This window comes from Mycena indigotica (genome assembly GCF_014461135.1).
Source record: "Mycena indigotica strain 171206Taipei chromosome Unknown Mind.scaff0012, whole genome shotgun sequence".
In the NCBI taxonomy this organism is placed as follows: domain Eukaryota; kingdom Fungi; phylum Basidiomycota; class Agaricomycetes; order Agaricales; family Mycenaceae; genus Mycena; species Mycena indigotica.
In genome coordinates, this window is record NW_023503011.1 from 242458 (window position 1) to 257470 (window position 15013).

Sequence of the window (15013 nt, forward strand, 5' to 3'; positions counted from 1 at the left end):
GATCTATCCCCATACCTTCATAGCCGCTTATCGTTGTTGTCACGGTCTGACGTTGACGAGAGCTCGAACTTAGCAACACGAGCCCTAATAATATGATCTTCCGAGTTTCTTTTTCAATTGTGTTCTCACGCGCCGTTCGCAATTCAAGATAGTTGGCGTTTGTTGCGAGCGAGGAAGGACCCAACAGGGACTTGCGAAACCGATGCAACAGGCTTATACAAAGCGAATTCCAAAATATTTACAGAAAAGAGTGTTTACATTTCCAAAGGATGTGCGTTGGTTGGCGATACAATCGATGGCAGCCGCGTCAGGAATTCACAATCAACCTAAAAGAAACGTCAGTTTGGCCGCCATTTTGCAGCATCAAAGCTGAGGCCTCACTAGAAAGCAGGACAGAAGATTCAAGGCGTACTCAATATCGGCGCCTTCTTCACCCATTCCCGTCTCTCCAGCTCATCGATAATGAACGCCGCCGCCCCGCCCCGTGACGAGCAAGCCCTCGTCCGCCCATCACCCATATACCCAGCAATAACCTCCTCTTTTGGCTCGCTGGGGGTCAGGCTCTTCATGCTGATACTACCCTTCCATGAGCCAAAGCTGTCATGCATGAGCACTGCCTGGGGAGCAGTATGGACTGGCAGACTGGTGACCGTCTCTTGCGTCGGATGACTTTTTGTCTGTAAAGCCAATCGAATGAGGGTCCAGTCTAGCTCGGCACCATCGTTCTTTACAGCTTCCCCGACCGCGATAATATCTTTGACGACATTCCTCGCCAGCGTCGCGAAAGCTGCCCTCAGAAAGACAAGGGGAAGGTGGAATTGGTCGCTAGGGTCGCGAACAGAAGGTGTTGTGAGCGCAATGAGTCGCTTGATGCCCCGGTGCTTCATTACTGATATTATGCGGGTATAGGCAGTTGCAATCGGCTTGTTGGAAGGGTAAAGCGGGCCTTTACGACCCGTAGGACCAAGGGCAGAAATGACAGCGTCCACACATCCTTCCAATGCCTTGGAAATATTGTCCATCTCGTCGAGCTGTCCCTCAATGACGATAACTGAACGGTCTTGGGTAATATCAAGAGGCAGCTTGCTCGCGTCGCGGACGTAGAGAACAAGTGTAGAGGATGGGTAGACCGCCAGAAAGCGGCGGGCAATAGCTTGGCCCATCGCGCCAGAGGCGCCGAAAATGACGACGTGCATGAAGGCAAAAGGAAAGAGTGGTTTTGATTAGTGTCTTGGCGGTTTACAACTCGTGCCCACGGAATGTAATTTCAACAGGCGTTTGCCGGGGCCTAGTGAATGTCGCGTTGGAGACAAGAACAAGAATTGAAATTTTGTCAAGCGAGCCTGATCGAGGGAATTTAGCATCGCATCAAACGCGTCATATTTGATGTTACCTTGCCCTCGTGACTCTGTGACTGACGCGCCACTGCCACCATACGCTTGACAAATCCAACCAAATGTCTATCGCCTCACCAACCGTCCTTCCACGACATGCACGCTTTCCGGTTCTGCTCCCAGACCTTCCACACCCTTACCCTATACCACCACAAAATCAGGGACGGTCGTATGGACGTCTCAAAGCGATGCGCAATCTGCAACGTGAAATGGATGATTTGAGCGATGAGGAAAATGAGGTGGAGGAAATGGCGCGTCTTTCAGCTGATAAGCAGTCATGGCTTTGATAATTTCAGGTAGAACTCCAACGTTCGACACCGAGGCTTTGGCACTCTGATTCCCATTGGACGTACATTGACGCAGCAAGAAGAAAAAAACGACGCCGAGGATGAAGAGTCTGACTCTGAATCTGGACAGTCAAACGGGCCACCATCCGTTGGGGAGGATATTGCAGAAAACTCGACACAAGACCTCGATGCCAGCATGGAGGATCTCGATGAAGATGGAGATGATGACCAAGACTCTGATGACGATGACGATGAGCCAGAAGAGGGTTCTTCCGAATTGTGACTAAGGAAGTGCGGCGGAATCTATTTCCTCTTATCCTAGCCTAAAAGCCACACATTGAGGACGGATCAAAATCAGTCTTTGTTTGTTTGTGTGAAATACAACAGAACAAGAAATGTGTCCGCGTCAGTAATAATTTGTCCGTTTAACCATCGATTAGGTGCTAGGTCCAGTAGCTCTCCGATGGAGGCATTTACTGTATTACAAACAAACCATCCGATTTTTCAAGGCAACAACGACCACAAGAACAAAAGCTTGTCAAACTGGGGAGTCCCCAATCCCGTCACAGGGTCGAAGCCAGGAGCTGTCGAAAACCCTTTCGTCCCACAGCCAGGGTTGGTTCCAGTTGTGATATCGTTGAAAGCACCACGGAAAGCCGGGGAGTAGATCGTTGGGTTAATAAAGCCAACAGGCCGCTTCCCCATTGCTAATCTCGCGTCGTTAATCATCGTGAGCATGGCGCCGACAACTGGTGCTGAGGCCGAAGTGCCATAAACGAGAAAAAATCCTCCGTTGACCGCGGTAACATAATTGGCGCCATTTGCGCTGAGATCGGGATATGCCCTGGAAGTGCCAGTGGAGTTGTAAGTCGTGTTGGAGTATGGAGGTGAATGGGCCGTTAAATATTCTCCCACTGCTCCCTTCTGGTAGTCTACAAAACGAAACGAAAAGATCAGCAAGTTGGAATTTGGTTGGAACAAATGCAAAGTTGAGATTTACTCACCGGGAATCGCGAAATAGTTACTAAAGCCACCGCCACTGGAGATGACCTGCTGACAAGCACTTTCCGGATCGGCCACTGTAGCACCAGGATTGATCTGCGTGGCACCGACGGAAGTGACAAAAGGGCATGTTGACGGAAATGACGGGTTGAAGATTCTACCTCCACTCGTCTGCGAGCCGTCTGGATTCAAGCAAAGACCACCATTTCCTGCGGCACCATTATCACCAGACGAGTAGAGGACAGTGACACCCATGAGACCGAGCTTAGCGTACTCTGCGCATTGTCGGACAGTGTAAGCGGGAGAGAGGTCCGCTTCATTATATCCATAGGAGGTGGAGATGACGTTTGCAGGCTTGACGCTGCCGCAATCTTGGCCTGAGTGAATGTCAGGGCACAGTTTGGAGACATTAAAAATGTGCCTTGGTAGCCGCCGGGAAGGGGGTCTGGGTAGATCCCGTCATTTTCCTGGTCATCTCCGCCCTCAAAACTGCAGAAAGAGCCATCAAGGGCGTCGAGAAGGTTGTTGAAAGATGCGCCTATAAAAAACGTCAATAAATAGAGTTGCCGGACCAGGAAGCATCCTACCCATTTGCAGATCACCGACCTGATACAGGGTCACCGGCTGATTTGCCGAGACCAAATTCATTGCGTATTCAAGATCCAGGTTGGACTCTCCGTTGAAGTCGAAACTACGCGAAGCAGTCTGGACGACACCTTGTCAAAAGAAAGGTCAATGCTCAGAAAACTCGGGTCGGATAGTAAATACAAACCACCAGCGATAGAACTCAACGATGGGCGAGAACCAACGAGAGAAGGTCCGGAAAAGGCGGAAAAGTTGGTTGCAAACTTGTCGAGGTCCGACGGGACATAGGCTTGTGGGGTGTATTCGACGACTCCAAAGGAATTCTTCTCGCCAGATATGGGAGAATAATGAAAATTATAAAGCGCACGAAGACATCCAGGCGTAATTTGCTTGTCGCAATGCTCTGTACCGGGGACTAGCGTGTCAATAGCATCAGTGAATTGAGGGAAGACAGTGCCTGCACGCGGCTGGCCCAAAGATACTTCAGTAGAGAACGAATTGCCGTTATGGCGCTTGGAAAGAACGACGTTGAAATCGACTGAAGGAGTGACGATTTGGATATGAGGTGCAACATGAGCGGGGAGGTAGTATTGATCACAAGCTGGCGAAGGTTGAGGTTCACACACTAATCTGTAGATAACACATACCAATATGCTCCTTGCCAGACTCGCTGTGAACAAAAACGTGGTATTCCGTCGAGAGTAAAACTTCAGTCTCGGAAACGGTCGCATTGACGGCTACCCAGCCTTTGCTCTTGCTCATATGTAGACGATTTGACCTGATACCGCTCTGAGATAGCCACGCGGTGACAACCCCAATACTTTCATCGGTCGGCGCAAAATGTCGTGCGACACGAGCTGGGGTCCAGTGCTGGCCGTAGGCAGGCGAGTCTGGATGAGAAACACCGTGGAGAAGTAGCTCAAGTGTTCTCATGTCGGTGTTGGGCTGGCTGAGACCGAATCGGAGTGGTATAATGGCGTCAGATGAGTATCTTCGAGCTCGCGACCATCCAACCGGTAGTATTGCTCGTTTTGCATGTTGCACAGAGGGGGAAATAATCTGAGAGGCGACTATTGCGGCCCATTGGCATAGAAGAAGGAAGGAAAGCATGGTTGGGCAAATATGGGGGCCATCCTTGACTTTAAGTATGAAGGTTCGAAGCAAAGATGTGGATGTGTACGTTGATGGCGCTCTGGGTGTGATGCCATCGGCGGCCTCTCTTCTTTTTCTTCCATGGGGTGCTCTTCAAGCTAAACTACCCTCAAGTTAAGCTCTTCTGCCGCGTATTCGAACCGCAAGGAATCCTCCTTCGCCTGAAAAACTGCGTGCTCAGTTTCTTTGTATGTAGCGGTTCAAGGCTCCCTTCCGCCACTGTAACCGCGATCTTCAATTTGAACGGCATGCATCCTGACAACTGAGCCATCTAACAACTTCAATTGTCTCTTTACCTCTCACGCGAATTTCGTCTGATATCGGTGGTCAACTCGAGGCAGCCAGACGACTACTGCTTTTATTTATTCTTCACACCTCGTTCCTGAAGTTGTCCACGCGGGTCACACGTCGGTTACTGCTTTCAACTTCCTCCTTCTCTTCCAGTTGCTTCATACGATGGCCTTGAATATACCTTGGCGGATATGACTGTGCGTCCTATGACTTGTATCGTGCGAGGGCAACGCATGGAAGGACGCCGCGCCGTTGACGATAGCTTAGCCTCTCCGGTCCATTCGAGTCTGGCGGAAAGCCAACTTCGGTGCTACTCGGCCGAAGCAGAACATATGGTAGCCGAGAAGCTTTGGTCGGAGTAGACCCGGGTTCGCGAGATGACCTCATATAAGTAAGTACTTCAAGGAGATTCTCATGAACAGAACTCTACATGGATGCCCCGCAAACCCTCTATGACAAGATTTGGAATGCCCACATTGTGTACAAACAAACGTTTTCCCAACACGCGATGCTGAATGATAGCCTCTACAGGACCCCTCAAAAGAATGACCTTGACCTTATCTATGTCGACCGGTGCGCTCGCCTCCACTTTAGGTCTGAGTATGCTCAGTGCTATAAACTAGCCACTTGTTGCACGAAGTCTCTAGCCCACCGGCGTTCAGTGGACTGTGAGTAATGCAACAAAATTATTAGCCATGACCCTGACTTCAGGTAGTCGCGCTGCTGGAAGGAGCGTCAGACGACCGGACTGCACACTAGCTACCGTCGATCACAATGTTCCGTAGCTACCTTTCACTTTCGGCACCGGCAGTCTTTCACTCCGACTCCAGGACAAGCCCTCGAAACGGAGGCGAGCATGACCTAGAAGTTCTCATAGCGGATCCAGAGTCGCGCGCACAATGTTCGACCCTAGAAGACAACGTGAAGGAATTTTCACTTCCGTTTTTTGGTTTGCACGATAAACGACAAGGTGTGGATTCTCCAAGTTGGCCGTCATCAAGCTCATCGTATCGTTTATAGGAATTGTTCATGTGATTGGCCCCGAGCAAGGATTCACGGTACAAAACCTCGTCGATTGAATCTGCATTCTTCTCTGACCGTTGTCCAGCTGCCGGGTATTACTTGTGTTTGTGGCGATTCCCACACTTCCAGTACTAAAATTTATTTCCTTCCCTACTTACGCTAAGCTATCTCAGCACATGGTGCATTTGGAGCGCTTGCATTTGGTATCGGTTCCACCGAGGTCGAGCATGTCTTGGCCACCCAGACCTTACTGCAAAGGAAAAGTAAAAATATGCGAATCTCAGTCGATGGTGAACTCGGCGTAGGCGTTACCTCAAAGGACCTTATTCTCCATATCATTGGGGTCATCGGTGCCTCGGGTGGGAATGGGTATGTCATCGAGTATGCTGGGAGTGTTATCCGAGGGCTTAGCATGGAGGCTCGCATGAGTGTTTGCAACATGAGCATCGAAGCTGGTGCTAGGGCAGGTATGATTGCTCCAGACGACATCACCTTTGCCTATCTCAAGAACCGTCCACTTGCGCCACAAGGCGACTACTGGGAACGAGCCGTTGAATTCTGGCGAACGCTCCGATCGGATATTGACGCCAAATTCGATGTGGAGGTCAATATCCATGGGATAGACGTTGTTCCCTGCGTCACTTGGGGAACCTCTCCTCAGGACGTTGTTCCCATTACTGGAGTTGTTCCCGACCCCGCTTGTTTTGCCGACCAAGCTCGTCGTCAAGCCGCAGAGCGGTCCTTGCACTATATGGGCCTAATTCCCGGCACCGCAATGCAAGATATCAAAGTGGACAACGTTTTCATTGGATCTTGCACAAATGGACGAATTGAAGACCTTCGCGCGGCGGCCAACGTCATTCGCTCTGCCGGACCTAGCACTGTTGTTTCTTCTGGTGTACAATGCGTTGTTGTCCCTGGTTCAACCTCGATCCGGCTACAAGCAGAATCCGAGGGTCTCCATACTGTTTTTCGCCGAGCGGGATTCCAGTGGCGCGAATCAGGCTGCTCTATGTGTATTGCAATGAATGGTGATCAGCTCGAAGCAGGCAAACGCTGTGCGAGCACGACTAACCGCAATTTTGAGGGTCGTCAAGGAGCGGGTGGGAGAACTCATTTGATGAGTCCTGCAATGGCTGCTGCTACAGCTCTTCGAGGCACCCTAACTGATCCGCGACAATATCAGAGTCAGACTACAGAGACCAACGTGGAATTCGAGGATAACATCAAATCTCCAGCTACGATTCCCGAACTTCCTGCGATGGCTCCAGCAATCTCCCAACAGGTTCAGAAGAAGGAAAGCAAGATATTCCGCATACTCCAAGGGATTGCTGCTCCTATGTACCTCGAAAACACGGATACGGACATGATCATTCCCAAGCAATTTCTGAAGAGGATCGACAGGCAAGGTCTGGCCGACGCGCTATTTTTCAACTTGCGCCATGACAGTAAAACTGGCGCATCGCTCGACTTCATTCTTGATCGTCCGCCGTATAACAAAGCAGTCTTCCTTATTTCCACGGGCAAGAACTTTGGGTGTGGCAGCTCGCGCGAAAACGCGGCTTGGAGCTTGTCGGTTTCTGCTATCTAATCTGATCTGATCTAATCGGCTTGCAGAGAGGACTTTGGTATTCGCTGTCTCATCGCGCCAAGCTTCGGCGATATCTTTCGGAACAACTGCTTCCAAAACTGCATGTTACCTATAGAACTGAGCGTCGAGGAGTGTCGCTCACTGGCGGCTGACGCTGAGCTCGGTATCGAGCTCAAAGTTGACCTCGAGAAGCAAGAAATCATTCGCATGACACCGTCCCAAAATCCAATCAAGTTTTTGACGGATGCATTTCGCAGACAGTGTTTGTTGGAGGGTTTCGATGAGATCGGTACCACCATGCAGTTGGTCCACGACATCACAGCATTTGAAGAAAAACGAACACAAATGTGGCCCTGGTTGGATGGGATGGGTCGTGGAAGAAAAGTACAGCCGTATTCAGACGAAATTCGGATGGACTGGTAGCCGTACTACTGTTTCGTATATATGTCGATCGGCCGATTGAAACCTGGAATCTGGTTCAGCAATCAGGGAAGGACACAAGCTGAGCACATACCCCCCTCTCCAACACTCCCAAACCGCTCCGGTTCTCCGAACCCAACCTTCTTCAACATTTCGGGGAAATCGTCTGGTCGCAGTTTCAGAGCTTGTGCATTCTCTTTAAGTCGCTGCACCCGTTCAGTCTCGGCTAGTTCGTCTAGATAGCTAGGTAACAGACATTGTGCATTCGTTTTGCTTTGCGATATGTTTCCCAATGCTGAGGTTCAACGACGAATCGACTGCCTGGTTGTAACACTCCGGCGACACGAGTAAAGAACCGTTCTAGGCCGGCGTCGCCACCATTCAGATGTATCCATTTGGTGATAGAGAATCTCGAAGTAGCATGAAATTGAGATCAAGAGACTGAGAGAGTGGACGCACGCGACAACTACGTCGTAACCTCTCTCATCTTCTGGAATCGTGTCATTCACCCAGTCGGCGGTTCTGAAAGACACATTTCGGGGAAATTCGTCGAGACCAGTCGTCGTCGGGATTGGAAGCGCTCCATGGTTATGCATGCACGAGACGGGAAAATAGCCAGCTTCTTTCTCTGAGCCAAGTTTGCGTCGTTTGGGGTTTCTCTCCTCTCCTTCATCCACTCGCGTCGGGCCCTGCATAGACCAAGCCGTCATTCTTCTTCGCCACGCACCGCGAATTAGCTCATCGTCGATGTCCACCCCAACAACCTTTGAAGCACCCCGGGACTGCGCTGGCTTCGAGCGAAGGGTCAGATTCACAAAAAGAAACAGCGTATGCGGCGCCGCACCGATTTCGCAAGAAACCCATCCTTCGTTACAGCCGACGTCCAAGACGCGTTTCCCAGTGAATAATGAGGGTGGTAGCACTTCGAGACGGGGGTCACGGACAGAGGGTCGCTTTGTGTAATACCTTGGGAGTTCACATCTAAGTATAGTCGGATGGAGGGCATTTGGACAGCCTTACCCGTGATAATTTCCGTGGATTGGGATGTGGGGTGTCATCTGGATGGTGGCTGAAAACAAGTTGAAAACAAGACCATGATAGCATCAAATACATTGCAAGCTCAAGTTTAACAGATTCAATATTGCTGGTCCTCAAAGACTGACCTAAAGCCCCCAGATAATCACTAAATACTCATTTTTACGCGTTCTTCTTTGCACCCCCACACTTCTGTTTGTGTTCTTTCTTCCAGTGCTGCTTCTGACATGACGCTTCGCAATATCTGCAAGAAAGAAATTTTGTGGGTCCAAATTATAGGCACAAAGACGAACTGACCTCGTCTGGGAGCAGCCTCCACACTTGCGAAGAGCCGCTGACGGGTTACCACACCACGAACACCGATATAGGTCTGCTTGCTTCTGGGAGAATGGAACTGAAAAGGGCGATTTTCCGTCAGCGCCGGCGTGCCAGTGGTGATGTGGTTTATCGCCGTCGACATCTGTTTTCTCCATCCATGCCGCCAGTTCCTGCTCTATCTTTTCTGCGTCCGGTGTTTCAGCTTCTCTCTCCGCTTTAACCGTCGACACAAAGTCCCCCCATTCCTTTAATGCGGCAGGAAGGAGTCGGACGACCGTTTCCTGCGTATTGCGGAGTTGCGTCTTCGGTGGTGGTACACCCATCCACTTGCTGAATTGATCTGCATTCTTGAGTTTACGCAAGGAACCCTAAAGAGTCATGTCAGTAAAGGATGCGGAAAATGGCGCTAAATTCGACCTCGATCTCATGGAGGTCGCCACTGATATGCTCGTCAATGGCAATGCGCAATAGAATGTTCCAATAAAGTACATTCTTTTGATGTCGGTTGTCTGGGGGTGCCTGCGACAGGTAAACCTTCGAGTCTTCCAACGCACTTGTTAGAAATGCGATTCCTTCAGCCCACTTGGCATCTCCTTCTGATGCGAGGTCCTGCAGGATACCAATCCCATAGTCTCCCGCCACTTCAACAGCCCGTTGCACCATCTGGAACCGCACGAATGGCGTCATAGATGTGCATTTCATGCCTTGTTTCGCGGCCCTTAGAGCAGAAACATGATCAGCAGAAAGTGTGATGATATAATAAGCATATGCAAAGTCTGGGTTGCGTTTGAGTGCAACATTGGCCAGTTTGACTGCGTCAGATACACGCTGTCTCATAACCAAATGCTTCATGTCCAGAATATCGGCCATGTCGGCTTCAGTTGGGTCGCGTTTCGCTCGAATGGCTTTTGCACAGTGTGGTAACGCATCACCCCATCGCGTGAAAGGCAGACCAAGACTTTCGACTACTCGCTGACCGGTTGCCGGATCCTCAGTCTCATAGTAGCCGTCGGCAATTGAGAACTCAGTTCTTCATAAAATTAGCGGAAAGGTCACGTGTGTGAAACAGTCGTAGGCGAACCTAAGGACAATTTCCGCCAGTGTTTTGCCCAGCCAGTACAAGTCATGGGTCTCCGCGACTTTGATCATAGCCGCTTGGAAGTCCTTGGTCGTGTTCAACATAATGTACGTTTCGCATTTGTCGAATTTATAGGCAAGGAGAATGTCGTTTAGGTTTGGAGGTAATGGCTTGGACACGGCACGCATCAAAGCCATGGGATCTGAGAGGCGTTGGTCTTCTTCTGCACCTGCGACATGCAACCGAACCAGCCCTCCAAGACAAGTCCCTCGAAAAACCCAATCTTTGCTCCGCAAACCAGCGACCAAGAGATTGATTGTCGATGGTGGGAGCTTGCAGTGCTTTGACGAGACCGAAAGATAATTGATCGCGTGGAGAACAAGGTTATAGCTTGGCCATGGTTTTCGCAAAACTTCAGTAAAGGCGTTCGCGGCCTCGAGCAGAGGAAGAGATTGGCCGAACCGTGGGTCCCTTTTGATAGCATCTTCGGTCAAAGATGAGCTGAGGCAATGTGAGATAGTCACAATAGCCAGCCTCACAGCTCGCTGATCGTCAGGGCAGTCCTTCATAACCCGGAGAAGGGGCTCGGTGCATGTTTTCGCCAGTTCCCTGCGGACCTCCAGACCCCCGTGGTGGGTGACCGTCTCAAGTGATTGCAATGCAAGGTTTCGGCACGTCGGAATGTCAACAAGAGGGAGAAGTTGGTTGATGAAACCTGAGGAGAACAAGACTTGAGAACAAGCAAGATAAGAAGGAACAGACAAACGTACCTTTCTGAAAGAGTTTATCACGAAGAATTGAGTCCAGACACATCCTCGCATATATCCCGACAATTCCACCCTTGATTCGCTCATCTGCAGCATTCCTGTGGTATGCATTCTCCAGTCGACGGTAGATGGTGTCGAAGTTTGCATGGATTTTCTTCAAGCCACTGGTTCTGGAGAGATCTGCTTCCTTTACGACTAGCCAACATCCGGAAATTGAAGGCATACCAGGTATATTGAAATGACGGCAAAGTAAGTTGATTATGGGAGGCCAACCTTGAACGCTGTCAATACTGGCGACGGAAGAGTCGAGCTGGCTATCGCTGTCGGAAGTCGCGCTGACGATTTTTGGTGGCATATAGCTCAAATGAGGGTCAGTTCCAAGAAACGCAGATATCACGTGGAGATTAGATTACGTCCTCATTGACCAAAAATATTGAATCCAGCACAGAAAATCCAGTTGCAACACCGCCTTCGTTGCTTTCTTTTCCTTTGGTCCTCACAAGCCATCCCGCTTCTTTCTCTTCTATTTTCCCATCACGACCGCCATAGAGTGCCCAGCCGAAAATTCCTAATTCACTAACGACTTCTGTCCTCATCGCCTGATCCACCCCTGAACGAACAAGATAGCCACCTGTACCTTCCGGCGGCTCGATGAGTTCCATTGCAATCCAAGCCGCCCGTTCCGGTTCAGGTAAAGAATCAAGGAATGGTGGGATGGCCTCTTTATAAACGTTATTCCCTCCGCCTTCTCGTTGTGGTTTAAGCACGAGCTTGTGAGATTCGATGCGTGTTCTTTCTATATCGCTCTCCAATGCCCACATTCCCATCCAGCTGGTCCGCAGCAAATTTCTCGCATCAGCGTCATCCATGAATCGCTCAAGGACTCCCGGCTCTGCCAACACCTGCTGCACTTTTTTCCCACCGGCCAATTGTAGCGCTATCGACGGACACTTGATGGCACGCGACTTTTCGAGAATAAAACGTGTCTCGTATTGCGCAGAGGTCGGGTAATCTGTCGGAGTGTAGCCGGCGCGGAAGTAAACCGTCGATATTTCAGTCCCGGTCGAGAGCAATAACCTTGAAGTGGCTGGATCCAGAGACGCGTTAAGAGCAAGCTGATCGAAGGTTTGACGAACGACCTGGATAGAATGCTTCTCAAGCAATTCATATTCAAGCAGACGTTGGTCGAAAACATTTCGTTCCCCAGGCTGGACGACAAAGAGGATCTTCGCACTACAAGGCTGTCAGCAACACGTCAGTCCAGCTGATGAAGTAGTACTCTTTGACGCCATAAGCGAAGTGCGCCGCGGCCAGACCCGAAACCAGACCAGCTATCGTTTCGTTGGTGGGGAAATCTTCAGCCTTCATGCTCGAGTACGAGTTGAAGTATCCAGTCGAAGCAAACAGATGGCGATGCAACGCGGCCGTTTGCTGAGAAAGAGGTCCAAAGGACGAAGAGATCGTATTAAATTCGACTTGTTTTAAACTTAGTTCTGTTTCGGAAGAATGCATTAAATAATCGGATCGAAAAAGACCGAGTTGTAATGGCTGAACATGTTCAAGATCTGACTGGAACCGGCGAGGAGGAGGAGACACACTTGGATAAGACCAGAACCCTCATCTCTAAGTTTCTTCCATCCCGTCCATAGCTGACCGACAAAATTGTCGACCTTGCCGACGCCTTCAACAGTTCCCATAACGCGATCTAAAAACTCGACATCTAGAGCAATCCTGGCGTACAGAATGTTGTATGTGGACTGCAAACGGCGTGCAAGCTCAAAGAGTCGACGAGGGAGTGGAGATGGGAAAAGGGATATGGGTGCATGGATTGCGGCCGCAGGAGTAAGAGGCTGCTGTTGAGCGGGTGGGAGGTAGAGTAGAGAATGCGAAAGAGCATATGTTGTAGCTCGGAGTGTGAGATCTTCTAGCTGACTATGAGAAAGAGTTGGTGGCCAACTGGAAAATGGGAAGGTCATGATGACGGTACTGAGCAAGTCGCGTTCGCACAACATTTTAGAACAATGGCGCCACCATACTCAGCGTCTCTGCCAATTTACGCCAGTCGAAATGCCCTCCATACCCCTCGGCACTTCTACCATATTCCCATGAGGGAGACCGCATCGCAAGAGCTAGAGTAGCGCTGGTTGGATACTTGAACGCTGCTTCAAGGGTTCGGTGTTGATCTACTTGCGAGCCATCTTCCAAACCACTCAGTCTGACAGACAAAAAAAGGAAAGGAAAAAAGTACGCACTGCTTGTCGTAAACACTGAGAAAACGACTCGAATTCCGCCTGACACATGTCTTTCCTCACGTCTGTATATGAAGCCAGGATACATTTGCCATAGATAGATGCTTGTGACGCGCAAGTCGTCGTAGTATGGGCCGCGAACCTTCGTAAAGGCGAAGGGGTTTTGGTGGCACTGGCTGAGTTCATGGTGAACTTTGGAACGGTTTCTGACAGCACTAGCAGAAACCCGTGCTACGCTACGGGGCATAACACGGGGAGTTGTTCGCAAAGATTTTAGTTGCTCTATTCAACCGTGACTATATTTTCTGTAAAAACCTTGCAATATACTTGATTGAAGTAATACTTGGTCTATGTAAGGCTCTGGGATGGAGATAGGGAAGAAGGGCCAACGGATGAAGAACTGTTGTTGTTGCCGTCGTCACCAGGATTATGGTGCTTTCCCCCACATTTGTCAAACTCAAGGTCCAAGCTGTTAAGGCAGTGTTTGAAACTGTGAGGCATCATCATTGTGCTTAAGGCTTTGCAATTGAGTGATTGCGAGCGCAGCGAGCAATCCTAGACTAACACGTGCGAGGAAAGAGGATCAAATCTGAGGCCAAACAAGTACAAAGTGTAACACTCACCCCTGCTTTCAGAACTTGGAGAGAAAATCCATTCAAATTCAATCATTTTCCTGCTCCTCAATCCACACTTTGAAATGTGAATTGGCCTGACCACTATCTGTCGTTTCATGCTCCCCTTGAAGATTTTGGACCATTGTAGCTGAAAGTAGTCATTTGGAGTATGTCAGACCCTGTAATTCTCTACACGTCAGCAGCCCCTAACAATCACCTGGTGATTTCTGCGTGAGCATTCTCCGCGTTGCAGCGGATCCTAGTAAGACAGATCATTGAATAGCCACACACCACTGGCCTGAAGTGCCAGCAGGAAAGGCCATTGAATGAGCAGCTTGTGCAACATAGGAACCAAGGGAAGTAATAATGTTGTCAACAAACTTGCACAATATCTTGTCGTCAGAACCACAGATGTCAGGAGTGGGAGAGGGAGACCTGTTCTTCTTTGAAGCAGTTGTCGGAACCTCCTGTGGTGTCAGCTTGGTGTTTCTTGCTGCAGGAAGGCAAGCTCCCGACCCTTCTTGCATTCATTCCACAACATGTGCCAAATTAGCCAGATTTTGGAGCTGCACAGAGCGGCACAGATACTGAGATACCGCAGAATGCCAAGGCATTGACATGTATAGTAGCAAGTTCGCATTGTTGCACTGTTGTGGTATACCTTTTGGACTCCAGTGCAACAGATAAGAGCTTGGAGAAGGTGGCCTAGGTGGAACTTAGCGAATATATAGCTGGAATACTGAAGGAAGCATGCACATGTAAGAAACTGACGCCCTGTTCCATGACTGCACCCCAAATGTCGATGCTTGACTCTAGTATCACACTCCAGAGGTGAAAAGGATTTGCTATTCTTCCATAGTAATTGAATACATGGTTGCAGCACAAAGCTCTACGTTTTACGGTGTATATTGACAGTGGAGTGGTTGTCGTGGTCGTCATGTTTGTCCAGAAGTCTGCGGGTCAAGGAGTCTGGTGGTCTGTGTAGTCGTGGATTGTCTCAATAGGGAAGTTTTCGAGGCCCTGATGGGAGACTGAGAGCTTGTGAGGAGCAGCGCGAGGAATTCAAGAACAGCAAAATTGTCTTTTGATTTAAGCGATCTCATTGGCTGATCACTCAAGATGTCACGGAAAGTGACACCGAAGTCTCTTGTATAATAAGATGTGACACCAACATCCCTCTCTCTCCGCCGTCGTCCACCATTGAGTC

The 15013-nt window shown here is 49.7% G+C and overlaps 6 protein-coding genes across 6 annotated transcripts; 2 read left to right on the plus strand and 4 right to left on the minus strand.

Annotated features, from left to right (window-relative positions):
* Positions 1–321: 321 nt before the first annotated feature.
* MIND_01214000 (uncharacterized protein) lies at positions 322–1196 on the minus strand (the record flags this gene model as incomplete). The annotated part of the gene is made up of 2 exons (XM_037368646.1): positions 322–326; positions 413–1196. 2 exons carry the CDS (start codon positions 1194–1196, stop codon positions 322–324), a joined length of 789 nt encoding a protein of 262 aa, XP_037214614.1.
* A 260-nt stretch (positions 1197–1456) lies between these two features.
* On the plus strand, positions 1457–1964 carry MIND_01214100 (uncharacterized protein; the record flags this gene model as incomplete). The annotated part of the gene is made up of 2 exons (XM_037368647.1): positions 1457–1645; positions 1695–1964. The coding sequence occupies 2 exons, from the start codon at positions 1457–1459 to the stop codon at positions 1962–1964; spliced, it is 459 nt and encodes a 152-aa protein (XP_037214615.1).
* Positions 1965–2185: 221 nt separating this feature from the next.
* On the minus strand, positions 2186–4432 carry MIND_01214200 (Subtilisin-like protein; the record flags this gene model as incomplete). The annotated part of the gene is made up of 6 exons (XM_037368648.1): positions 3916–4432; positions 3456–3869; positions 3271–3399; positions 3105–3221; positions 2686–3060; positions 2186–2613 (listed from the first exon to the last, which is right to left on the minus strand). The coding sequence occupies exons 1-6, from the start codon at positions 4376–4378 to the stop codon at positions 2186–2188; spliced, it is 1926 nt and encodes a 641-aa protein (XP_037214616.1). The 5' UTR covers positions 4379–4432.
* Positions 4433–5141: 709 nt separating this feature from the next.
* On the plus strand, positions 5142–7748 carry MIND_01214300 (3-isopropylmalate dehydratase; the record flags this gene model as incomplete). The annotated part of the gene is made up of 8 exons (XM_037368649.1): positions 5142–5284; positions 5335–5379; positions 5427–5492; positions 5542–5681; positions 5732–5769; positions 5820–5862; positions 5908–7306; positions 7352–7748. The coding sequence occupies 8 exons, from the start codon at positions 5142–5144 to the stop codon at positions 7746–7748; spliced, it is 2271 nt and encodes a 756-aa protein (XP_037214617.1).
* A 5-nt stretch (positions 7749–7753) lies between these two features.
* On the minus strand, positions 7754–11298 carry MIND_01214400 (Bin3-type SAM domain-containing protein; the record flags this gene model as incomplete). Its single annotated transcript, XM_037368650.1, has 10 exons — positions 7754–7791; positions 7840–7951; positions 8002–8155; positions 8205–8711; positions 8766–8814; positions 8937–9024; positions 9074–9466; positions 9516–10128; positions 10180–10891; positions 10947–11298. 10 exons carry the CDS (start codon positions 11296–11298, stop codon positions 7754–7756), a joined length of 3018 nt encoding a protein of 1005 aa, XP_037214618.1.
* Positions 11299–11347: 49 nt separating this feature from the next.
* On the minus strand, positions 11348–13439 carry MIND_01214500 (Glutathione synthetase; the record flags this gene model as incomplete). The annotated part of the gene is made up of 6 exons (XM_037368651.1): positions 11348–12176; positions 12223–12491; positions 12542–12867; positions 12980–13141; positions 13196–13210; positions 13256–13439. 6 exons carry the CDS (start codon positions 13437–13439, stop codon positions 11348–11350), a joined length of 1785 nt encoding a protein of 594 aa, XP_037214619.1.
* Between the last annotated feature and the right edge of the window lie 1574 nt (positions 13440–15013).